We start from the raw sequence: 26149 nt of genomic DNA on the forward strand, positions 1-26149 counted from the left end.
ATATTTTATTTTTTTATTTACCTTTACCTTCTAAGTGCAGGGATTAAAGGTGCGAATCACCAGGCCTGGCCCATTTCCTGTTTTTTGTTTTTTTTTTTTTTTTGGTTTTTTTTGTTTGTTTGTTTGTTTGTTTTCTTTCTTTCTTTCTTTGCAAGCAGAGAGAGATAGAAGAGAGACAGATAGAATGGGTACACCAGGGCCTCGAGCCACTGCAAATGAACTCCAGATGTATGTGCTACCTTGTGCACCTGGCTTTTACATGGGAACTGGAAACTGAACTCAGTTCATTAGGCCATTCTGCTTTGCAGGCAAGCACCTTAGCAATTGAGCAATCTCTCCAGGCTCTGTTTCCCCCCAGCCTTTTTCCTTTTTTTTTTGTAGGATCTTGCTTTAGTCCAGGCTGATCTGGAGTTCATAATGCAGTCTCAGAGTAACCTTGAACTCATAGTGATCCTCCTACCTCTACCTCTTAAGTGCTGGGATTAAAGGTATGCACCACCATGCCCAGCCCATATCCCTTTTCAAAAAAATTAGTATTACTATTTTTTTTTGAGATAGGGTCTCATGTGTCTTGGGCTGGCCTTGAACTCATAATATAGTGAGGGTGATCTTAAACTCCTGATCCTCCTGCCTGTACCTCATGATTGCTGGAACTACAGGCATATACCACTATATTATTAATAATAATAATTATTATTATTATCATTAATTTGTTTTGTTTTGTTCCAAGGTAGGGGTCTCACTCCAGGCTGTCCTGGACGTCACTATTTAGTCCCAGGCTGGCCTTGAACTTACTGCTGTCTTCCTGCCTCAGCCTTCCAAGTGCTGGAACTAAAAAGTGGTCCCCATGGCTGGCTCCCATTATTTTTATTTGCCCTATTCTTGTGTCTTCATTCTGAGGGGAATTATTCAGGAGAGGGCTCAAAGAGGGAACCAAAGAGATTCACACCCCTGCCTGCTTCAGCAGAACCGAGTTCAGCGTCTGATCCGCCTGTCCAATCAGCTTTCTTGCCCCTACTGAGGTGTGTTGGTCTCTTCCTGCGCCAGCCGCCCTCCTCCCCCACAAGCCCAGACCAATAATTATGTTCTCTGTCGCACTTAACTGAGCCTGAGAGTAAAGCCCACCACAGTAAGATTATAAACAGATACTTACCTGGTAGGCAGGTCTCTTTTTGGTTGTTCATCTCTCCTGTACTTTCATCCAGATCCCTGCTTTTTAATTTTTTTTTTTTTTTTTTTGAGAGAGAAAGAGAATGGGCATGCCAGGTCCTCTCAGCCACTGTGAACGCACTCCAGACATGTGTACCTGATTGTACACATGTGCAATATTGCATGCTTGTGTCACTTGTGTCTAGCTGTGTAGGACCTGGAGATTTGAACAAGCATTCTTAGGCTTTTCAGGCAAGTGCCTTAGCTGCTAAGCTATTTCTCCAGTCCCAGGTCCCTGCTTTGGGAAGCCCCCACATTCTCAGTACTCCAATATGAACTCTCTACCCGCTTCTGCCTTCCACATGGCAGGAACTCTCTGTACTGCCTTATCTCAACTCTAATAGTCTCTCTTATCCTTGGTTCTATGGATTTTTATTCTTTGAATTCATAAGACAAGGATCTGGGGATACCCCAAGTTTATTGGTGTATTGGCAAGGAACCCCAAGACTCCTGTTACAAATCAACCTCTTGGTTTATAGTACAAACTTAAAACCAAACCATCAAGTTTCATAAATACTAGTGAATCATATGAAATTTTCATTAAGGAAAGAAGGAAGAAAGAAATTGTTATTTTATAGGCCAGAATTTCCTGACTCGTATCTTTCCACTAGTCTTTGTTCTGTTTTGTTCTTTCTATAATTTTGGTTTTTGGTTTTAGGAGGTAGGGTCTCACTCTAGCCCAACCTGACCTGAAATTTATTATGTAGTCTCACAGTGATCCTCCTACCTCTGTCTCCCAAGTACTGGGATTAAAGACTTATGCCACCATACCCAGCCAGTCTTTGTTTTTAATGATTTACCATTCAGCCAAGGCCTCATAATCACTGTGAAACCTAACCAATTCACAGTTGTAAAGCAGTTAAGTTTAGTGAGCAGTGTCACTTCTCCCCCATTCTTTTAGATAAGGAACAGGAGCCCCTGATGGGTCTAATGATTAGGCTGATATTACAGACAGGTCATTCAGAGAGCTGAGCATAGATGCCAGGAGTCCTGGTGTGCTTTTCTGCTGTTCTAGATACATAGTAAATGTTCCTTGTATTGGCAAATTCCACATATGCACTAGTGTTAGTGTGGAACATTAATTAATACTACATTAACTCCAAGTATTGTTTAAGTATTGTTTATAGTATTGTTCACCTTTTACATTAGTATAGATATCCAGATTGTGGCAAATGATTTTCTTTGATCAAAGCATTATTGACTGTAAGTTCTTTTTATTTGTTCTATTTTGAGGTAGAGTCACGCTGTAGCTCAGGCTGACCTGAAACTCACAGATATTTTACCTCAGCCTCCAGAGTGATGGAATTATAGTAATGTGCCATAATGTATGGCTCCAAGGTTTTCTTTTTTTAATTCTTTAATTTTTTTTTTTTTTTTTTTTTTTTTTTGGTTTTTTGAAGTAGGGTCTCACTGTAGCTCAGGCTGACCTGGAGTTCACTGTGTAGTCTCAGGGTGGCCTTGAACTCATGGTGATGCTCCTACCTTTGCCTCCCAAGTGCTGCCATTAAAGGTGTGCACCACCATGCCTAGCTCAATATTTCTTTTTATTTATTTGAGAGATAGAGATGTTATATAGCTATAGATAGATGGATAGATGATTGATAGAAAAGAAAGAGAGAGAGAGAGAGAGAATGGGTGTACCAAGGCCTCTTGCCATTGCAAAGAAACTCCAGACCCATGTGCCACTTTGTACATCTGGCTTTACATGGGTATTATGGAATTGAACTTGGACTGGCAGGCTTTACAAGCAAGTGTCTTTGAACCACTGTGCAATCTCTCTAGCCCTTCAAATTATTTTTTTTTTTTTGTCTCACAAAGTTATTCAGAGAGAGGAAAAAAAGGAAAAAAAAGACAAGATGTCCATCCCTTGACTCCCTCTCTCCCTCCCTCCAGTTGCTCCTTAGCCCCCCAGGATTGAACCCCGGCTAAGGCCAGTAAGCAGACAGCCCCTCTTAGATAAGGTCAGCAACACTGAGAAGGGGCATCTCTTCAGTGGAGGTATTGCAGAAAGTTGCCAGTCTCAGAGCCCTCTTGCCACCATGTTTACAGCCACACCCGTGCTGCTGAAATGACCATCCACACCAGTTCTCTGAATGAAGTTTTCCCTGTTAGTGGGAAGGTCATAATTGATGACTAACAAAACCTGTTAGCCAGGTGTGGTGGTGCATGCTTTTAATCCCAGCACTTGGGAGGCTGAGGTAATTGGATTGCCATGAGTTCGAGGCCACCCTGAGAACTACATAGTGAATTCCAGGTCAGCCTAGGCTAGAGTGAAACCTAGCTTGAAAAGAAAAAAAAAAAAAAAAAAAAGAGGAAAGAAAAGAAACCTGTCAAGAAAAGACAAATAACAAATAAAGCTTGTAAATTAGTAAGGATAAACTATCCAAACTAAGTGTGTATGTAGGCAGCCAAAGGAGATACATATCCCATGCTCTTCAAGGACATTAGGCATGCCAGGTTAGTGTTTTTCTTTTTTCTTTCTTTATTTCTTTGTTTTTTCTTTTCTTTTCTTTTTTTTTTTTTTTTTTTTTTTTTTGAGGTAGGGCCTCACTCTAGCCCAGGCTGACCTGGAATTCACTGTGGAGTCTCAGGGTGGCCTCGAACTCATGGCGATCCTCCTACCTCTGCCTCCTGAGTGCTGGGATTAAAGGCGTGTGGCACCACTCCAGCATTTTTTAAAAAAAATTAAATCATTGTGTTCTTGTCTGTGTGTTCTGTGTGTGAATAAATGCATGTATGCCACAGTGTGTGGAGATCAGAGAAAAAACTCAGGTTTCTGTCAACACCTTCCACTTAGTTTGAGTTCGAGGCCACCCTGAGACTACATAGTGAATTCCAGATCAGCCTGAGCCAGAGTGAGACCCTACCTCGAAAAACCAAAAAAAAAAAAAAGACTTAATTAAAAAGAAAAACACTAAGCAAGGCATAGTGGCGCACGTCTTTAATCCCAGCACTCAGGTGGCAGAGGTAGGAGGATAGCCATGAGTTCGAGGCCACCATGAGACTCCACAGTGAATTCCAGGTCAGCCTGGGCTAGAGTGAGACCCTACTTCAAAAAAAAAAAGAAGAAAAAAGTGGTTTTTGAGGTGGGAAAGCACTGTTCTTTATGTTGTGTTATTCCTTATGTACTGTTTTGTTTTGAAACAGAGTGTTGTTACATACCTCTGGCTGGCCTGGCCTTGAGCTTCAGACAGTGCTGCCTGTTTACAAAGTTCTGGGATTACAGTCCTCAGTCAGCACACTCAGTTCTTTCTTTTGCTGATGGTTATCTTCATCATAGTTCTAAATTCCAAGATTGTATTAACTTTGCAAGTGCTTTGGATATCACTTTCATATCACTGTTATATAGTGTCTCCTTTCTGTGAGCTTCACATTCCAGTGGTGTGAAGTGTTGAGATTATTTATATGTACTGTCTCACATCTGTATTGGACTTTGACCAGAGTTATGGCTTGAAGCTGATATTTTTTATTTATTTGAGAAAGAGACACACACACACGCACACACACACACAGAGAGAGAGAGAGAGAGAGAGAGAGAGAGAGAGAAGGAGGGAGGGAGGGAAGGAGAGAGAGCATGGGCACACCCATTGCAAATGAACTCCACATGCATACACCACTTTATCTATCTGGCTTACATGGGTCCTTGAGAATTGAACCTGGGTCCTTTGGCTTCTCATACAAACACCTTAACAGCTAAGCCATCTATCTCTTCAGCCTAAAGTTGCAAATTTTGATAGATAATTTTACATATGTATACTACAGAGAACTGACAGTGTGTTACATGACCATAGTAATATATCCTTTTTATATTTAAAGTATCTTTTCTAAAGGTTGCTATAAAATTATAACATTTACAGAACCTTCAGAATTCTTTTCCTATAATACACAGTTTGCTTTATGTGGTGTCTTTGTTATTTCTTCTGTTTTGATTTTTGTTTATGAACACAGAAAAGCTTCACTGGCCTGAACAAGAACTTGCTAAAACATCTGTTCTGAACGCAGAAGAGGCTCTGACCATTGACAGCAAGAGAAGCTTCCTGAGTTTGCCCTCTGGAGTTCTGAGGGACGTTTTCACAACTGGAACTAGTAGTTACAATGTCCTACTACAGAGCAAGGAGGAGAGAAAGCACCAGTCACAAAAGCAGTTCTCCTCTACCTATTCCAAGAGATGTAGAAAACCCAGCAAATCTCCTAGCTCCTTTTGTAGCAAAGACCCTCCACGGATGATGGCCCTGGTACCTGTGACAAGTGGGGGAGCTTGGTTCTGCCTAGAGCGGCAGCCGACTGTTGTTGTCACTAGTTCAGTGTCCAGTCCTTTAAAGTTCACGCATGATATCTCTGTTACAGGGAATGGCATCATACTGCCACCTAAACCCAAAAGCAAGGTCAAGCGGTGCCATTTCAACCCCCTTCCAAAGCCAAAGAGTCAGCCTCAGCTGTCTAGAAGCTTTGAAAAAGCAGATGACTTTTCTGGAAAGAAATTTTGTATATTGACTGCTATAAAGCCAACCAACCTGGAGAAAGAAAAAGTGAGGTTCTTCAAGTCTGACTATACTTACAATCCTCAATTTGAGTATGCAAATCCTACTCTGCCCAGCGTGTTAGCCAAGCACAGCAATGCCTCTGACCGATTTCTTAAACAGGTAAAATGCCATTTCTTTAATAGTCTTTCATCTTCATATAGCTTAAACAATTACCTACCATTTTATAAGCACATTACAAACACATTTAAAAATCTTTTATTCTGTAATTTTCTACCATCTAGGAGATGTAGATGTATGATAAGAAGCCTCTAAGTAGGTAGTATTGTCTATGAGAACTACTTTTTTTTTTTTTTGGTTCTTTGAGGTAGGGTCACATGAATTCACTATGTAGTCTCAGGGTGGCCTTGAACTCACAGCAATCCTTCTACCTCTGCCTCCAAAATGCTGGGATTAAAGGCATGCACCACCATGCCTGGTTTATTCCACCCGCTCCCTCCCCCCCCGCCCAGGTAAGGTCTCACTCTAGTCCAGGCTGACCTGGAACTCACTCCTGAGCTAGATTAAAGGCATATGCCATCACATCCTGCTTGAGAACTACTTTTCACTGATGAAATCTGCAAAGAATATACTGCATATCTACTTTGAGAAGTTTCAGATTTTATACTTTCACTTGGGAGCTACAAACTTTGTGGCCCATTAGCTATCCCACAGATGAATGTTGGGTAGCCCACACTAGTTTTGTTCGCTAGTCAATTTCTTTTTCCTTGGGATACTGGAGATTGAACCAGAGCCTTCTGCATGCTAGATAGTCACTCTGCTGTACTACATCAATAGTCATTGACATGATTTCTTGTTTGTTTTGTTTTTCAAGGGTCTTACTATAACCCAGGCTGACCTGAAATTCACTATGTAGTCTCAAGGTAGCCTTGAGCTCATGGCAATCCTCCTACCTCAGCCTCCTGAGTGCTGAGATTAAGGGGGTGTGCCACAATGCCTGGCCTTCATTAACAGAATTTTTTGAGGCAAGCCTAACAGACTGCCCCCCCTTTTTATGTGAGGGAGCAAGGGAGAGAGAGAGAATTGGCACACCAGGGTCTCCAGCCACTGCAATCGAACTCCAGACATGTGTGCCTCCTTGTGTGTATGTATGACTTTGCACGTTTGCATCAGTTTGTGCATCTGACTTACGCAGGACCTGGAGAGTAGAATATGAATCCTTAGGTTTTGCAGGCAAGAGCCTTAATCACTAAGCCATCTCTCTAGCCCGTTGACATGTTTTTCCCCAATTTTTGTTTATTTTTATTTATTTGAGAGTGGCAGAGAGAGAAAGAGGAGGGGGAGAGAGAGAGAGAGAATGGGCATACTAGGGCCTCCAGCCACTGTAAACAAACTACAGATGCATGTGCCACCTTCTGCATCTGGCTTATGTGAGTACTGGGGAATGGAGTCTTGAACCAGTGTCCTTAGGCTTCACAGGCAAGCACTTAACTGCTAAGCCATCTCTCCAGCCCTTGATACGGTTTAAAAAAATATTTTTAAAATAATTATTTGCAAGAAAAGAGAGAGAGAGAGAGAAAATGAAATGATTATGCCAGGTTTCCTTGCCACTATAAACAAACTTCAGATGCATGTACCACTATGTGCTTTTGGCTTTACATGGGTAAACCCAGCCCAGCAGGTGTTGCAAGCAAGCACCTTTAGCCTTGTTCTTTTTTTTTTTTTTTTTCTTTTTGGCAAGCCTAACAGACTGACTGGTGTCCTTTTTTCTTAATGCAAGAGAGGTGAGAGAAAGAATAGGCTCACCAGAGCCTCTAGCCACCGTAATTGAACTACAGACACATGGAGCCCCCTTGTGCACATGTGTGACCTTGTGCACTTGCATCAGTGTGTGCCTGGCTTACATGGGACCTAGAAAGTCAAACATGAGTCTTTAGGCTTCACAGGCAAGCACCTTAACCCCTAAGCCATCTCTCCAGGCCCCCTTTCTTTGAGACAGGGTTTCATGTAACCCAGGCTGGTGTCAAACTCGCTGTGTAGTGGAGACAGACCTTGAACTTCTGATCCTCCTGCCTCTATCTCTCAAGTACTGAGATTATAGGAGTGTGACACCCAGCTTAACTTCTGATTTTCTTGCCTCCAACTCCCACGTGTTGAAATTACAGGTATGTGCTATCATATCCAGTTTATGCATTGTTGAGAATCAAATCTAGGCTCCTGCTAGACAGTCACTCTACTAACTGAGCTATATCATCACAGCCCTGGTTTGTTTTAATTTCATATCTATTTTGATAGTTGTTCTTGTGATTTGTTAATTTTTTTTAATTTTTTTAAAATTTATTTATTTGAGAGCAACAGACACAGAGAGAAAGACAGATAGAGGGAGAGAGAGAGAATGGGCGCGCCAGGGCTTCCAGCCTCTGCAAATGAACTCAAGACGCGTGCGCCCCCTTGTGCATCTGGCTAACGTGGGACCTGGGGAACCGAGCCTCGAACCGGGGTCCTTAGGCTTCACAGGCAAGCGCTTAACCGCTAAGCCATCTCTCCAGCCCTGATTTTTTTTTTTTTTTTTTTGAGGTAGGGTTTTACTCAAGCCCAGGTTGACCTGAAATTCACTATGTAGTTTCAGGGTGCCTTTGAACTCACAGTGATCCTCCCCATGGCTTTAAAGTCTTGGCTGTACTCCAGTCACAGCTGTAGGAGATTAAACATGCAATTGAATTGCTGAGATCTTCAAATAGCACCACAGTCCTACCTGTTTTATACTTTAAAGTCAAATTTGGGAAGTGTTCTCAGTAAATGCTAGAATAAAGTTTAAGCCACTTTAATAAAAGAAAATCGTATTATTGAAAAATATGCTTGAAATTCTATTTAGGATCTAAGTGACTTATAACATACTGTCATATATCTGTCCCCTGACCAGTCCTGAAGCTGATAGCCTTATGAGTTTCATAGTCTGTATTCTTACTGTTAGAGGTGGCTGGTCCTCTCAATGTACAGATGGGCAGAATGAGAAACTTGGTAGAGTGGTACTAAGACAGTTCTTAGGCTTTGACCATCTCCACTTGTCTCCTTTCTCAAGACAGGTTCTCACTCTGTAGCCCAGGTGTGCTTGGAACTCACTATATAGTCCAGGCTGACCTTGAACTCAGTGTAATCCTCCTGCCACAGCCTCCTAAACTGGGACTATACATGTGATTCACTGTGTCCAGCTATCATTTTTTAAAAATAATTTATTTATTTATTTAAGAGTGAAAGAGAGAGAAAGAGAGAGAGAAGGAGAGAGACAGAGAGAGAATGGGCACACCAGGGCCTCCAGCCACTGCAAACAAACTCCAGACGCATGTGCCCCCTTGTGCATCTGGCTAACGTGGGTCCTGGTGAGTTGAGCCTTGAACCAGGGTCCTTAGGCTTCACAGGCAAGTGCTTAACCACTAAGCCATCTCTCCAGCCCCAGCTATCATTTTTTAAAAGCACCATTCACATGCAAGGCAAGCTCTCAAACACTAAGCCACATGTTTTAAATGTTACATATTTATTTGTTTTTTTAGAGTCAGGGTCTCATGTAGCCCAGACCAGCCTCCACCTTCTTTATAGCAGAGAATAACCTTGAACCTCTGTTCCTTCTGCCTCCACTTCTCAGTGCTAGGAATAAGATATGTTCCACTACACTCACATTTTTTTTCCTTTGGTTTTTCAAGGTAGGGTCTCACTCTAGCCGAGGCTGACCTGTAATTCACTATGTAGTCTCAGGATGGCCTTAAACTCAAAGTAATCCTTCTACCTCAGCCTCCCAAGTGCTGGGAGAAAGGTATAGAATGAGCACACTGGGGCCTCCAGCTGCTGCAAACAAACTTCAGATGCACGTGCTACTTTGTATCTGGCTTGATGTGGGTACTGGGGAATTGAACTCAGGTTGTTAAGCTCTACAGGCAAATGCCTTAACTGCTGAGCCCTCTCCAGCCCTCATTTTTTTGTTTGCTTTATTGGGTGCTGAATATCAGATGAGATTGGGTGTATTCAGGGTGGCCTCGGTCATAGACTATGCTGAAATTCAAATCCAAGGCTTTATGAATACTAGGCAAGCATTCTTAGATATCTTTACTTTAGCCCTTTCTTCTTTGTGGTGGGTTTTTGTTGTTGTTGTTGTTGTTGTTTTGTTTTGTTTTGTTTTGTTTTTCAAGGTAGGGTCTCGCTGTAGCCCAGGCTGACCTGAAATTCACCCAGTAGTCTCTGGGTGGCCTTGAACTCATGGTGATCCTTCTACCTCTGCCTCCCAAGTGCTGGAATTAAAGGTATGCACCACCACACTAGGCTTATGGGGGTTTTTTTGGCAGGGGAGGGGGTTTCAAGGTGGGTCTCATGCTAGCCCAGTCTGACTTGGAATTTACCATGTAGTCTTAGGGTGGCCTTGGCCTCATGGCAATCCTTCTACCTCTGCCTCTTGAGTGCTGAGATTAAAGGTATGCATTACCACATTCAGCACTTTCCTTTTTTTCTTTTTTTAAACAGAAAATGGTTTAATTTGAAATAATATACCTGGACCAGAGATATGGCTCGACAATTAATGCACTTGCCTAAAAAACCTAATGACTTGGGTTCAATTCCCCAGTACCCACATAAAGCCAGATGCACAAAGTTGCACATGTGTCCAGAGTTCGTTTGTAGCAGCTAGATGCCTGGCATGCCATTCACTCTCTGTCTCTGCTTATAAATATTTTTAAAAAGAAATAAAATACCTTCATTAGTATGATGCCCTAACATAAAATTTCTCCAAGGTTACATTATTATGCTATCATAATTGAAATAATATTTTATCATTTTAGACCTCAAATTATTAAAACAATGAAATGGGAGAAAAGGCAAATCTTTAAATTACCTTTCTAGATCACACAAGTTTCTATAGCAATTCACAAACCTGTCACAGGTCCCCCAAAGTTACAGAGCTTTCTGGAAGGTTCTTTTTAGTTTTGGAGGTCCATAGATGTTTTGTCATGATTTTGGACTAGTGGGGTCATCTCTCAACATAGTAGAAACAAAAGACTTTCTTTCATATCAAAGTTGGAAACACCCTCTTCATATGTCCTTAGAAGAATAGGTATGTCCTCAGTGACTCATGGGAGCTTTTCTTGATTTGCCTTTGAAAACTGGGTTAACATGTACATTTTGAGGTTCTTATCTTAGTAGAGTCTCTCCTAGGGAACAGCTTGAATTTGCTGTCCATTGTTCACTGTGAAGTGGTCGGCAGTGTTGCCTGTGTACAAGTATCTTATTCTGGTAGCAACTACACTCTCATTTTCCTACTCTCCTTTATACCCAGACTACTGTTGTGACAATGTGGAGAACTAGGAGCCAGAAGAAATAGGCTACAAGTGACAGTTTCTCACTTTGTCTGGCTTTGCAATTTGTTGAAGGCAAGAAACTGTTAGGAGCAAAGTAACAGTACACTGCCAAGAGAGGCCATGGTCACCTGAGTGGATGAGTCCTTAGACACCGTGGTTAGTGCTGAGGCTTCTTTTTGAGGGGTTCACAAGAAAGAAGGATCAGTTGCTAGGGCAATAGGTTGGGTGGTGATCTGGTTTGATTGACAAGTTTGAGTTAATGGAACTTTTTCTCTACTGTACATATTCCTTCCATGATACATTTGATTTTACTGAATCGTGACAGTGTGTCATTTTACCTTTCTCAGGTTTACTTTATTTTGTTGTGTTTGATACATTTTCTTATGTTTTGTTGTTTTATTTTTCAAGGTTGAGTTTCACTCTAGTCCATGCTAAAATACACTATGTAGTCTCAGGGTGGCCTCGAACTCACAGCAATTCTCCTACCTCTGCCTCCGGAGTGCTAGGATTAAAGGTGTGTGACACCACGCCTGACTCAGTATGGTATTTTTTGTTTTAAAGCATGACAACATCAAAGTACTTCTATATTGTCTGTTCCAAATTTCTTTCAGCCAATAGTTTTGCATAACAGTGGCTGCCTTTAGTTGAAACTGTTTGGGTGTGTGTCTACTGCTGCAGACAATGTCCCATTGGTTTGTGTTACAGTCCCTCAAACGGAAGCCCAATGATGTGATCACAAAATTTTAAAAAGTACTTATTTATTTGAGACAGTGAGAGAAAGAGGCAGAGAGGGAGAATTGAAGAGCCAGGGCCTCAGCCTCTGTAATTGAATTCCAGACACTTGCGTAACCTAGTGGGCATGTGCAACCTCGTGCTTGCCTCACCTTTGTGCATGCCTCACCCTTGTGCATCTGGCTAATGTGGGACCTGGAGAGTTGAATATGGGTCCTTAGGCTTCATAGGCAAGCACCTTAACTGCTAATCCATCTCTCTAGTCCTTTAACTGATTTTTTTTTTTTGTTTTGGTTTTGGTTTTTTGAGTTAGGGTTTCGCTCTAGCCCAGGCTGACCTGGAATTCACTATGTAGTCTTAGGGTAGTCTTGAACTCACAGTGATCTTCCTACCTCTGCTTCCCAAGTGCTGGGATCAAAGGCATATGCCACCATACCTGGCTCCTGCTTTTCTTTTTCTAATTGACAATTTCCATAATTATAGACAATAACCATGATAATTCCCTCCCTCCCCCCACTTTCCCCTTTGCAACCCCACTCTCCATCATAGATTTTCCCCCTCTCAGTCTCTCTCTCTTTTATTTTATTTTGATGTCATCACCTTTTTCTCCTATTATGATGGTCTGGGTAGGTAGTGTCAGGCACTGTGAGGTCATGGATATCCATGCCATTTTGTGTCTGGAGGGGCATATTGTAAGGAGTCCTACCCTTCCTTTGGCTCTTACATTCTTTCTACCACCTCTTCTGCAGTGGACCCTGAGCTGTGAAAGGTGTAATAGAAATGTTTCAGGTTTCTTGACTTTGCAAGAAGGATGGTATGAATAGAAAATCCCTTCTCCTGGTTTCTATTCCTGCAGCTCTGCACAGGCCAGGTGGGTGTGCATAGTCCAGACCTACTGGTACCTCGGCAGGATTCTGGCCATTTTCCTTCTTTCTGGAAGATCTTATTCTCTCCTGCTTCTCTGCTGCGTTTGATAATAACTTACACACCTTCACTTTTCGTTAGAAGAGTGTATTTTGCTGTTTTTCTTCTTATTTCCTCTCTAAGACTACTTTGGTATGGCTATACTATGCCACCGTCTTGTGTGCTTCTTGTCGAACTTGTTGATTTAATAATCTGCAGGATCCCTTGCTTATTCATGCTATTGGTGACTGTTGGCCTCTGGTGACTCCCATAGGGTTCTTCGACACTATCCATCACTATGAAGGCTTGCTGGGAGGAAACCAATTTTCCTTTCAGTTCCAACATGATATTTCCATGTCCTGTGACTGCAGCCAATGAAATCTTCAACAACAGAATCTTACCTTCTAGCCCTTTTGATCTTCTTATCTCAGACTCCTTTGCACTAGGATTACAAACACCATCAGACCTGGCATTTTTATGTGAGTGCTAGGGATTGAACTCACGTCCTCATGCTTGTAAGATGCTTTACTGACTAAGCCATCTAAAACCAGATTTTTCATTTAGTCTTACATTTTGTATATATGTTGTTGGAAAAACATACCTCAACTTACTTACTCCTTCCTTGTGATTTTTTTTAAGATGAGTGAAAAGTACATTGTGACTGCTATGAATGAAGGATAAAAATGTTCTTATTAAGCCTGTGTGGTGGCACACACTTTTAATCCTAGCACTCAAGAAGCAGAGGTAGGAGGATCACTGTGAATTTCAGGTCCAGCTATTCAGTGTGTCTAATATGAAGTACTTGAGCCCCTGTCTTTTGTTAGAGAAGAAAGAACACAGGGAAGGAGGGTCTTTTAAATACAGTTACACAGATTTGTGAAGGTCAGTGGAAATTGTTTGTTTATTATTTGCAAACAGTGAGAAATAGAAGAGAGACCAACAGAAAGAATGGATGCAACAGAGCCTCCAGCCACTGCAAATAGACTCCAGATGCATGTGCCACTTTGTGCATATGGCTTTACATGGGTATTGGGGAATTGTTAGGCTCTGAAGGCAAGCACCTTTAACCACTGAGCTATCTCTCCAGCCTGGAAGTTGTTTAAACTTAGAAAAATACAAAGGTAGAATTGCAGCTTGTACTCCTCTGTCACTTCTCAGCACTATGGTGCTTTTTGAATCATCCCAGAGGTCACTTCCATCTGAAAAGAGAAGTTTCTCTAACCAAAAGTGAAAATAGCATTAATATATAGGTATGAACATTAACAGAGGTGCTTAACAGGCAGTTAGCCAGACACCAGCAGACGTTAGACCACTAGGGCTCATGACCTCTCTCGCCAAATTTTCAGTACCAGGCATGTGTTCCCTCCCATGGAGTGGGCCTCCAGTCCAATTAGTGAATGGTTAGTTTTCCCTATAACAGACATGTCACTATTGTACCCATTGGCTCATTTGGCCTGACTGGTCAAACGTAAGGTTTGCAGTATCCACTGACTTCTCTTTCCCATAGGACTGCAAGCAGTTTAGCTTTTTCTGTCAGCTGGCCTACAGGGAGGAGGCTTTAGGCTCAGCTCCAGCTTGATTTCTCAGTGACCTTACAGCCCAAGCATGTGGATACTTCAGCAGTAAGGTCTTACTACACATTCTTGGTGGGAAGACAAAACCTTGGCAACGGCCTATATATATTTTGGGGGCATTAGGGACCTCCCTGGCCAGCAACTCACTGGAAGGTATCCCATCCCTGGCACTGAGATTCTAGAACAAGTCTTGATGAATAATATCCTAGCTAACTATTCACCTGAAAGTAACATGATGTTATTTACTTTCATTATTTCTCTTTACAGTCCATCCATATTATGGAATTGACTTTGCAGAAATATGGAAGTTATGAAAAATTTGAACAAGCCACTGGTGGTAGCTTATTATCTAAAGCTAGAATCTGGAGTCATGTGAGAAAGTACATGATGAAGGAAGGCTGCCTGGGAGAGGTATGACTATATCAAAACATGTGAGGAAGGAAGGCTGCCTGGAGGAGGTATGAAGATGTGGAGTTGCCAGTGGTATTTTCACTTTGAGGCTGTACCACCTATACGATTATTTTCATATAGGCTTTGTTTTCCCAACCCTATATTACTCTTTAAATTAGTTTCTTTGTATATTTGTGCTCTTATTGTTATTCTTATAAGTACAGTTTATGGCATTATATGAATTTCTTAGTGAAAATTGCTCATGAAGAGATTTTTCTCTAGTGGTCTTTCATTATTAATCTTATTTGTTAACCTCAAAGCCTTATACTGGCAAGAACCCTATATATATATATATATAATTCTGAAACACTCTACCATTGAGCTATATTCTTAGCCTTCTATTTGAGACAGCATCTCACTAAGTTGCTCATACTCACTCTGTAGCCAAAGTAGACCTTAAACTTGTAGTCTTTTTCCTTAGCTTCCCTAGATTAATTTTGAGAGATACCAGAGGTACAGTTTTAAGTTCTCTGTGTCTTCCTCGACATAGCCATCTAATTTCTCTTCAATCCAATAAAGGTACTTGAGTTCTCAAAGGGTGAAAATTCAATGGTCCAAAGGTAACTGGATGTACATTTCATCAACTTGGCTTCTAGGAGAGTCACAGTAGTAGTATTACACAAAATAATATTGTTGTATGAATCATTGTTTTCTGTGAAAACTTTCTCCTGTCTTCCTTTATGTTTCATTTTATATACATGCATTTTTCCTCTTGCTTCTTAGATTGTTGTTCATCTCACTGAGGACCTACTTTCCCGGGCATCAATGACAGTAGTCAATGGGTGCCCGACTCTAACCATCAACATTTCCACTGCTCGTGAGCACTGGCTGGAGGGAATGCTGAGACATGAAATAGGTAGGGACTAACCCTTTTCCATTTATTCATTTGCAATACCAGGATTCCTTCCAAAGAAATATTCTTTTAGAATCCTTCCCTTCCTTTCTCCCTCACTCTCTTTCTTTCTTGTTTTCAGTGAGTGGGGGTAATTATGCTTATTAGCATTTCAGCTAAGATCCAGGGAAAGAAATGAACCTTTTGAGTTTGATCTCAGAAAAGTGGGCAGGCTCCACAGGGATCTGTAAGCAGCTGCCATGTTTGTTTGTTTGTTTGTTTTTTCTCTCAGTAATATTTAACAAAATGGCATGAGTTTATTTACTAAGCTTTACTTGGCCTATATCTCATTTCAAATTAGAATTTTCTTTGTAACACAGGGCCTCCTATAGCCCAAGCTGGCCTCAAACTAGCCTGTCTTGTTTTGATTTATAGGTACACTTCAATTTAGTTTTTTTTGTTTGTTTGTTTTGATTTTTTTTTTAATTTTATTTATTTATTTGAGAGCGACAGACACAGAGAGAAAGACAGGTAGAGGGAGAGAGAGAGAATGGGCGCGCCAGGGCTTCCAGCCTCTGCAAACGAACTCCAGACGCGTGCGCCCCCTTGTGCATCTGGCTAACGTGGGACCTGGGGAACCGAGCCTCGAACCGGGGTCCTTAGGCTTCACAGGCAAGCGCTTAACCGCTACACCATCTCTCCAGCCCTCAATTTAGTTTTAGAAATGTTTGCGGAAGGGGCTGGGGAGAAGGGCTCAGCAGCTAGAGAAATTTTTGTGGATTGTTTTCTTCTTCTTCTTCTTCTTTTTTTTTTTTTTTTTTTTTTTTTGAGGTAGGGTCTCACTCTAGCCCAGGCTGACCTGGACTTCACTATGTAGTCTCAGGGTAGCCTTGAACTCACGATGATCCTCCTATCTCTGCCTTCCAAGTGTTGGGATTAAAGGCATGTGCCACCACGCTTAGCTTTTTGTTTTTTTGAGGTAGGGTTTCACTCTAGTCCAGGCTAACCTGAAATTCACTATGTAGTCCCAGGGTGGCCTTGAATTTATGGCAATCCTTCTACCTGGGCCTCCTATGTACTTGGATTAAAGGCACATGTCACCATGCCTGGCTAGATTTACAGTTTTGTAGCTTTAAGCATGTGATGAACTGACTCTGTTACTGCTGATCCCATGATGGGTTTTCTTTTACTCCTGGGCCTGGGATGGCTGGCCCTGTTGCTGTTGGACCTGAAATGATCACCCTGTTGCTGTATAGCTTATGGCGAGGAGGCATTGCCAAGGTGGAGCATGTGGCCAATCTCTAGTGGATGTGGAAGAAGTCAGAGCAAGGAAAAGAAAAGGCCCCACTGTCCCCTTCAAGCATATCTCAAGTGACCTAAGGACATCTATGAAGCCTCACATCAGTTTGCAACTCTTTTTTTTTTTCCTTTTGGCCAGGCATGGTGGCATAAACCTTTAATACCAGCACTTGGGAAGCAGTGGACAGGGTTAACACTACAGGCTTTGGAAGAATATTCTAGATTCAAAGTAGCATTTTCTCTGGGGAAGAATTAAAACATGAATGTCATCTCCTATCACTCATGTGTCTTGTCTTCTCTGCAGGAACACATTATTTCCGTGGTATTAACAACCTTCAGCAGCCATGGAACAGTTGGATTGGTCGCAAAAAACATGAGCTAAAGCCAAACAACCCCACAGAGGAGGGACTGGCAAGCATCCATAGTGTCCTGTTCAGGAAAGACCCCTTCTTATGGAGGGCTGCCCTCCTCTACTACACTGTATACCAAGCCAGTCAAATGTCTTTTTGTGAACTCTTCAAAGATATTAGCAAATTTGTCAAGGACCCCAATACAAGATGGGATTACTGTGTTCGAGCCAAGAGGGGATGGACTGATACTTCCCAACCAGGTAGGTGTCCCTTGATGGCAGGTTTCTCTCCTACTGCCTAGTTACTAGTGATTCTGGTTCTAATTCCTGAATCTGAGAATTCACCCATCTATGAAACATTAAAACATTGTTTGAAACTTTTTCTTTCTTTTTTGATAGAGTCTTGCTTCCTTGGCTTTCTCAGCATTATTTTGCATAGCTCATGTTGAAACATTTCAGACCAATAGAACCAGAAAAGAGTAATAAAATGATGGTGTACATCTGCAATCCCAGCACTCAAGAGACTGAGGCAGAAGGCTCTTGATTTTGAGGCCCTGTCTCAAAAAAATAGTACCATAGGGCTGGAGGAATGGCTTAGCAGCTAAGGTGTTTGCCTGCAAAGCCAAAGGACCCCCAGGACCCATGTAAGCCAGATGCACAGGTGGCACATGCATCTGGAGTTTGTTTGCAGTGGCTGGAGGCCCTGGTATGCCCAATCTCTCTCTCTTTCTCTCTCAGTAAATAAGTAAAAAAGTTTTTAAAATATTTTAAAAAACACTACCATGAACACTCATATGCCTTTCTTTTAGATTAACCAAATAATAACTTTCTGCCATTTACACTTTCAGGGTTTCTGAAAACAGCTTTATTGAGATATTACTCAGTTCACCTGTCTAAAATGTAGAGTCCAGTATTTTTTTTAAATTTTTTGTTTATTTTTATTTATTTGAGAGCGACACAGAGAGAGAGAGAGAGAGAGAGAGAGAGAGTGGGCATGCCAAGGCCTCCAGCCACTGCAATTGAACTCCAGATTTATGCGCCACCTTGTGCATCTGACTTACATGGGTCTTGGGGAATCAAGCCTTGAATCATGGTTCTTAGGCTTCACAGGCAAGTGCTTAACCTCTAAGCCATCTCTCCAGCCTCCCCTTTTTAAAATTTTTTGTTGTTGTTGTTTAGAGTCCAGTAGTTTTTAGAGTACTACAGATCTGCGCAACATTACCATGTCTATTCATCCCCCCCCACAAGACACATATCTCTATTAGCATTCATTCTTCATTCCATCCTTTCTCCCCCACTCTGAAGAACATTTTTAGTGGTTTTTACTTTTAGTCTCTGTATATTTACATATTTTGGAAATTTAATATGAATAGAATTATACAACTTGTGGTCCTTTATTGGCTGGCTTCTTCCAGTTAGCAGGACTTTTCAGGAATCATCTATGCTGTATCATGCATCAATATTTCAGTTGTTTTGATCACTGAATTAGTAAGTATTATATCCCATTTTATTTACCCTTTTGGTAGTTGGTAGACATTTGACCTGTTTCCACTTTTAGGTATTATTACTACTACTCAGCAAGCATTCCTTCCTTCTTTCCTTTCTTCCTTCCTTTCTTTTAATATATTTTATTTATTTATTTATTTAAGAGAGAGAAAAAGAGGCAGAGAGAGAAGGAGAGAATGGGTGCACCAGGGCATCTAGTCACTGCAAACTCCAGTTTCATGCGCCCCCTTGTGCATCTGACTTACATGGGTTCTGGAGAATCAAACTGGGATCCTTTGGCTTTCCAGGAAAATGCCTTAACCGCTAAGCCATTTCTCCAGCTATCCCCCTTTGTTTGAGGTAGGGTCTTGCTCTAGCACAGGTTGACCTGGAATTCACTATGTAGTTTAGGGTGGCCTTGACATCATGGTGATCCTCCTACCTCTGTCTCCTGAGTGCTGGGATTAAAGGTGTGCGCCACCACACCCAGCCTCACTAAATATTTCTTTTTTAAAATATTTATTATTATTATTTTTATTTATTTGGGAGAGAGAGAGAAAAAAAAATGGGCTTGCCAGGGCCTCCAGCCACTGCAAACGAACTCCAGACTCATGTGCTGCCTTGTGCATCTGGCTTACATGGGTCCTGGGGAATCAAACCTAGGTCCTTGGCTTTTTAGGCAAGCGCCATAACCACTAAGCCATTTTCCTAGCTCCCTCACGAAATATTTCTGTACAAGCTCATGGGCAGCTCTCTACATTGCACTTGTATATAGATCTACAAGTTGTTGTTGCAGGAGGAAGGGTTCAGACAGGAGCTTTTTTTGTAGCTCAGGCTCGTCTTAAACTAGGAATTTAAAAAAATTATTTATTTATTTGCCTACAAAGAGAGAATTTGCACACAAGGGCTGCTACCTACAGCTACAGCAAATGAACTCCAGATGCATATTCTTTTTTGTGCATCTGGCTTTATGTGAGTACTAGGGAATTGAACAATGGTCATTAGGCTTTGCCAGCAAGTGCCTTACCACTGAGCCATCTATCTAGCCCATACTAGGGATTTTTAATGGGAAAAAAAGGAAACTATTTTCTGACTAAGCTCAGATCTCATAAGGTTTTCCTGCTTTTCAGAAGTTTTCTTCATGGTTTTTTTTCCTACTCCTAAACTTTAATATTCTTTGAAATCTATCTAGTTCTAAGGACTTAGTGGTTAAGGCACTTGCCTGTGAAGCCTAAGGACCCAGGTTTGATTCTTTAACACCTATGTAAACCAGATGTACATGGTGGCTCATGTGTCTGGAGTTCACTTATAGTAGGTGGAGTCAGTGATGTGTCCATTCTCTGTCTGCTTCTGTCTATCTCAAAATAAATAATAAATAAATAAATAAATAAAATAAATACTTTAAAATCTGGTTTTAACTCTTGTTTTCATGGAAAAATCACCTAAAATGTATTGATTTTTAATTATTTTTTGAGACAGGCTCAAGCTAACCTTGAACTTACTCTATAGCTAGGATTTGTCTTGACTTTGAAATACTCTTGTCTCCACCTCCTGAATGCTAGAATTACAGGAATTATGTAGTATTATTACCACATCTGTCTACTCTGGTGTTCTTGGTGGTTTTTTTAAACTTTGTATTGACATTCTCCATACATATGCACAATATAATATGCTTATAAATCCCCTCTTAACATCTTCCTTTCCCAAATAGTCCTTGTTTTATTCTTTTTTGGCTTTTTTTTCCTTTGGTTTTTTTTCAAGGTAAAGTTTCACTCTAGCTCAGATTGACCTGGAATTCACTATGTAGTCTCAGGGTAGCCTCAAACTCATGGTGATCCTCCTACCTCTCTACCTCCTGAGTGCTGGGATTAAAGGTGTGCACCACCATGTGTGGCTTTTTTTTTTTTTTTTTTTTTTTTGTGATGTAGGGTCTCACTCTAGCCCAGGCTGACCAGAATTCAATATGTACTCTCAGGGTGGATTTGAACTTTCGGCAGTCCTCCTACCACTGCTTCCCAAGTCTGGGATTAAAGGCATGTGCCACCATGCCTGGCAAAAAAAAAAAAAAAAAACAACCCACAAACTTTAAAGTAAATACTAGCTGGGTATGGTGGTGCATGCTTTCAATCCTAACACCTTCTTAGGAGGCTAAAGTAGGAGTATTTATATAAATTTGAGGCCAGCCTGGGCTATAGAGTGAGTTCCAAGTCAGTCTGGACTAGAGTGAGATACAAAAAAAAAAAAAAAAAAGTGAACACTACTGTGGTTTCTCCAGGGTGTTTCAATAAAGACCAGGTGTACTTGGATGGAATCCTTCAGATCCTTCGGCACAGAGAGTCTATAGACTTCTGTCTACTGACTGCCCTGGGGAAGGTGAGTAAAATCCTCCAATATGCAAGGTCAGCATTTCCTCTTGCTTCATTTCATGAATAAGTGAGCCTGAGTTCAAACTGGTTTTCCTTTAAAAATTTTTTTGTACTTTTTTCCCCTGTGGTAGGTTCTCACTCTAGCCCAGGCTGACCTGGAATTCACTATGTAGTCCCAGGGTGGCCTCTAACTCACAGTGATCCTTCTACCTCTGCCTCCTGACTGCTGGGATTAAAGGCATGTGCTACCACGCCCAGGTAAAATTTTTTATATATTATTTATTTATTTATTGGAGAAAGAAAGAGGCAGATACAGAGAGAGAATGTGTACACCAGGGTCTCCAGCCACTGCAAATGAATGCCAGCCATCTGTGCCATTTTGTGCAGCTGGCTTATGTGGGTTCTGGGGTATTGAACCTGGGTCCTTAGGCTTTGCAGGCAATCCCCTTATCCACCAACCCATCTCACCAGCCTTGATTTTCCTTATTTGTTGAGGTCTTACTGTAGCCCAGGCTGACCTAGAACTTACTCTGTAGCCCCAGACTGGCCTTGAACTTATGATGTAGCTGAGGATGACCTAATCCTTATCCTAAGGCTCCTGCTTCCGTCTCCTAAATTCTGGAACCACAGATAAGTACCAACATACCCAACTTTAAAAAGCATCTTTTTTCTGAAAAAAAATATTACAATAAGCTATAGTTATATCACTTCCCTTCACGCTAGAATCTCAGAACAAGGATGCCATTGACATGACCAGACAGTTTTTTAAAAATTCAGTATTTATTCAACATAACATTTAAAACACCACACTCATCTTTTCCATCGGAGCCCTTGGGTGACCAGGTACTTTGTCAGTGAGCAGTAATAGTTGAAAAGAACCTGTAGGTCACAATAGTGAGCTTTAATTATTCAGGAAACCTTGTTGCAAACAGATACACTGTGCCCCAGGCTTTGTCACTCACTCTATTCATAGAGCAGGCAGTCGATTCAGTGAAATTCCTGAGGACCCTAGGAGTCTAGGCATGATAAGTAAGAATTGGCCTCAACTTTAAACTCTCCAGCTGTGTCTTCTCCTAGCAAGAGTCAGCCTGTCCTGTGACACTTTAAAGCCAAGCTTTGACTTACACCAGGCTCTTGAGGTCTTAGGTGGTGTAGTCTTCCATTACAAGGCTGTTCGGTTGTCATTGATGAATGGACTGTTCAGTGCAGCCATTCTCACCAGTCCCTTCAGCTCAGCCTTCTGCAGAATTTGCCTTGGCTTCTACACCAGCACCAGCTGCTTTCCCTTGTTCTTGAACCTCACACTCTTCTACCACTTCTCCCTCACTGCTGTCAGCCTTTACAGGAGTGGAGAATTGGGACCTTGTTCTGAATTAGGTTGGACTTTAGGAAATGTTGTGGCTGGTTGATAAAGACCACTGAAACTTTTTTCCCCTATGAAAATTGATGATATTTTACTGATTACCTGTGTACATTCTATGCTACCACATTTTTTTTTCTTTTGAGGTAGTCTCACTCTAGCTCAGGCTGACCTGGAATTCACTATGTAGTCTCAGGGTGGCCTCGAACTCTCGGCTATCCTCCTACCTCTGCCTTGAGTGCTGGGATTAAAGGCATGCGCCACCACACCCAGCTTTTTTTTTTTTTTTTTTTTTTTTGAGGTAGGTTTTCACTCTAGCCCAGGCTGACCTAGAGTTCACTTATTGACCTCAAACTCACAGTGATCCTCCTACTTCTGCCTCCCAAGTACTGGGCTCAAAGGCATGAACCACCATGCCCAGCTATCTATACTAGCATTTCCTTCAAAGAACATTATACTCCTTGTATTCATAGTTTGGGTGTTTAACACAAGAGGCCCAAGTTTTGGTCTATCTCACCTTTCACATGCTGTTTGTACGAAGCTTACTCTCTAGTGTTTGAGACCATTCGTGGGTGATTATGTGCTTTACTTAAATATTATGTATCTGAGGGAAATGGGAAGTCTAAAGAGAGGGAGAGAAATGGAGGAATATGCAGATCTGCTGGGTGGAGCCAGCAGAGCACACCCCATCAAGTTCCCATCCAACATGAACAATTTGTGGCATGTCTGCTATAATTAGAAGGGTAACAAAGATCACAGCACACCTAAACACATGTAATGATAAGGAAAAGGTTTGAAAAGTTGTAAGAAATTACCAAAATATGGCACAGAGATATGTAATAAATGGCGTTTTAAAAATATTGTCATTAAAGTTGGTTGTGGTGGCACAAACCTTTAATCCCAGAACGCAGGAGGCTGAGGTAGGAGGATCCAGGTAGGTTTGAAGCCAGCCAGCTTGGGCAACAGTGAGTTCCACTTTAGCCAGGGATAGAGTGAGACCCTGTCTCAAAAAAAAAAAAAAAAAGAGCTGGGTGTGTTGGCACACGCCTTTAATCCCAGCACTTGGGAGGTAGAGGCAGGAGGACCCCTGTGTTCAAGGCCACCCTGAGACTATATAGTGAATTCCAGGTAAACCCGAGTTAGAGTGAGGCTCTACTTTGAAAAAACAAAGAAAAAACCCAAAAAATATCCATGTTTTTGAACTTAAAAATGAAAAGAAAAATTTGTACTCATGGCTTGTAGAATTTTTTTAAAGGAAATTTTTGATTTATTAGTTTTCAAACAGAGAATGATACAGAGAAGAGAGACAGAAAATATGGGTGCAACAGGGCCTCTAGCCATTGCAAACACACTCCAGAAGCATGCACCACTTTGTGCCTTGGGCTTCTGTGGGTATCCAGGAATTGAACCTGGCTTAGGCTTCACAGGCTAGTGCCTTAACTGCTAAGCCATCTCTCCAGCCCCAATTTGTAGAATTTTAATGTTTTACTACTAAACCTGTGGGAGCAAAATAGTTTTTTTTTTAATGTTTTTATTTATGATTTATTTGTAAGTAGAGGGAGAGAGAAAATGTGTTGAGAGAGAGAGAGAGAGAGGAGAGGACAGGAAAGAAGAGGAGAGGGAGAAAGTGAAAGAAAAACAGAACAAGAAAGAGAAAGAAAAAGGGCATGCGGGATCTCTAGTCCCAGCAAACAAATTCCAGCTGCAGGCGCCTTGTCCATCTGGCTTTGTGTATGTATTGGAGAACTGACCCTGGGCCATTAGGCTTTGCAAGCAAGCACTTTAACTGCTAAACCATGTCTCTAACCTCCCAAATTGCTTTTTTTTTGTAGAAAAATTCAAAATAAAAGCAAGAGACTATAGCAGAAATCATTATATTTTCCAAGTTAAATAAATAGAAACAAGACTCCAAAACATAATGGTACTACTTCTTCTAATTTGGTAATTCTAGATATTATCTTGATTTTTAAAATTGTATATTTATTTGCAAGCAGAGAGAGATAAAAGACAGAAAGAAAGAATGGGCATGTAAGAGTGTCCAGCCACTGCACACTGCAAATGGACTCCAGATGCTTGAGTCATTTTGTGCAACTAACTTTATGTCTGTACTGGAAATTTAACCTGGGCCATTAGGCTTAGCAGATAACTGTCTTACCTGCTAAACCATCTCTCTAGCCCTATCTTGATTTGTTTATTTAGATTAAGTCAGGAGATTTGTTTGAATTTTCAGTCCGTCCCCCATACATGTGAAGCTTAGCTATGTAACTTTTAGACAAACTGATGTAGGGGCAAGATAGAATGAAAAACCAAATATTGAGTTTTAGCTTTCTAATTTGGTCAGGCATAAAGAGGGAGGAAAAAAAATTTTTTTTTTTTTCAAGCTCAGGCTGACCTGGAACCCATTCTGTAGTCCCAGGCTGGTCTTGAACTCATAGTGACCCTCCTACCTCAGCCCCCTGAGTGCTTGGATTAAAGGCATGCATCACCACACCTGGCAGAAAAAAATTCATTTTTATTAGATGTAGGAAGGTAAGCCATTGATTTTTTTTTTAATTTTATAGCTATTAATCTAACAGTCCATATACTTCCATTTAAAGCCCAGGAAGAAATTCATTTTCTCCATGTACCTTGTTCTTATGTTTTAAGATTCTTCTTTTCAGGTTTCTTATGAAGATGTGGATCGCTTAAAAGAACTGGCAGTCACTGAAAACATAAGGGTCCCTCACTTCCTGCAGGATCATAGCCGGTACATGGGACACCTGGAGAAGATCATGGAAGTGAATGAGCTGACTGACGCGGAACTGAAGGGTCTCATTTCCTAAATGAGTGCTCCCAGAAACCAGGCAGTGGCGCCTCCATGAACACAACCAGTCAGGTGTGGTTAGCACCAGCAAATTTAAAAGAATGACTTGAGTTTTCTGAAGACTGTCTTCAGTTCAGCTGAATTTTTGGGTGAAGACACAACCTAAAAACTATTTCCCTAAAATGACTGCGGGTGGAAGTTACTCCTGTTTCCTATGAACCTCCACAGAGCAATGAAAATTTTGCAACTGACTGGAGACTTGAGGCTGCATTGTAAGCTGTGCCCAAGGAGGCCGGGTTACCAGCTATACTGGAAAAACTCCACAGTTCCATTTACCCTTATCAACAGTGTAATTGTCCTTCTTTGAACTACTAGTTTTGAGACATCCCAGAAAGCTACCTGTTTCTAAGATTTCATCTCTCTTATGTCAAGTCATCTTAAAGGGGCAGGGGAAAGCAGTTTGAAAAGTTTTCATTAAATGCTTTATTTTAATGCTATCATTTTATCTTTTCAGCTTATAGAACCTAAGTGAATGTGTCTTTTTCTGTGTGGTGTTGGGCTCAAGCCCAGGACCTCGCACATGCTAAGCATGCATACATTCTGCCACCAGTCTCTAAGAGCAGTCTCTTTCATGTCCAGTTCTCTATCAGTCAAATTCTGTTTTCATTTTTGGATACATATTTTAAATCTTTTAGCAAGGTTTTGAGATTTTCCCTATGTGTTTTATGTAAGTGTTAAGTATGTTTCTGAGTGATTTTTTTTTTTCTCAAAATAAAATAGTTGGGGAAGAAGCCAGGCGTGGTGGCGCACACCTTTAATCCCAGCACTCGGGAGGCAGAGGTAGGAGGCTCACTGTGAGTTTGAGGCCACCCTGAGACTACATAGTGAATTCCAGGTCAGCCTGGGCCAGAGTGAGACCCTACCTCGAAAAACCAAAAGCAAACAAACAAAAAAAAAACTGTGA

The 26149-nt window shown here is 41.3% G+C and overlaps 1 protein-coding gene across 3 annotated transcripts in view; it reads left to right on the top strand.

The window, feature by feature from the left end:
* Kiaa0895 (KIAA0895 ortholog) overlaps nucleotides 1-25680 on the top strand; it is a 53219-nt gene extending 27539 nt beyond the window's left edge. For 2 of the 3 annotated variants that reach the window (XM_045136217.1, XM_004668831.2), the window contains 6 exons: nucleotides 5158-5852; nucleotides 14509-14652; nucleotides 15415-15547; nucleotides 17127-17432; nucleotides 20932-21029; nucleotides 25043-25680. In XM_045136217.1, coding sequence (XP_044992152.1) covers nucleotides 5433-5852; nucleotides 14509-14652; nucleotides 15415-15547; nucleotides 17127-17432; nucleotides 20932-21029; nucleotides 25043-25204 — 1263 coding nt within the window. In that variant the 5' untranslated portion in view covers nucleotides 5158-5432 and the 3' untranslated portion in view covers nucleotides 25205-25680. The remainder of the gene's footprint in view (nucleotides 1-5157; nucleotides 5853-14508; nucleotides 14653-15414; nucleotides 15548-17126; nucleotides 17433-20931; nucleotides 21030-25042) is intronic. The other variant, XM_045136214.1, reaches the window with a different exon arrangement.
* The last annotated feature ends 469 nt before the right edge of the window (nucleotides 25681-26149 follow it).

Source organism: Jaculus jaculus, chromosome 16 (genome assembly GCF_020740685.1).
Source record: "Jaculus jaculus isolate mJacJac1 chromosome 16, mJacJac1.mat.Y.cur, whole genome shotgun sequence".
Classification (NCBI taxonomy): Eukaryota; Metazoa; Chordata; class Mammalia; order Rodentia; family Dipodidae; genus Jaculus; species Jaculus jaculus.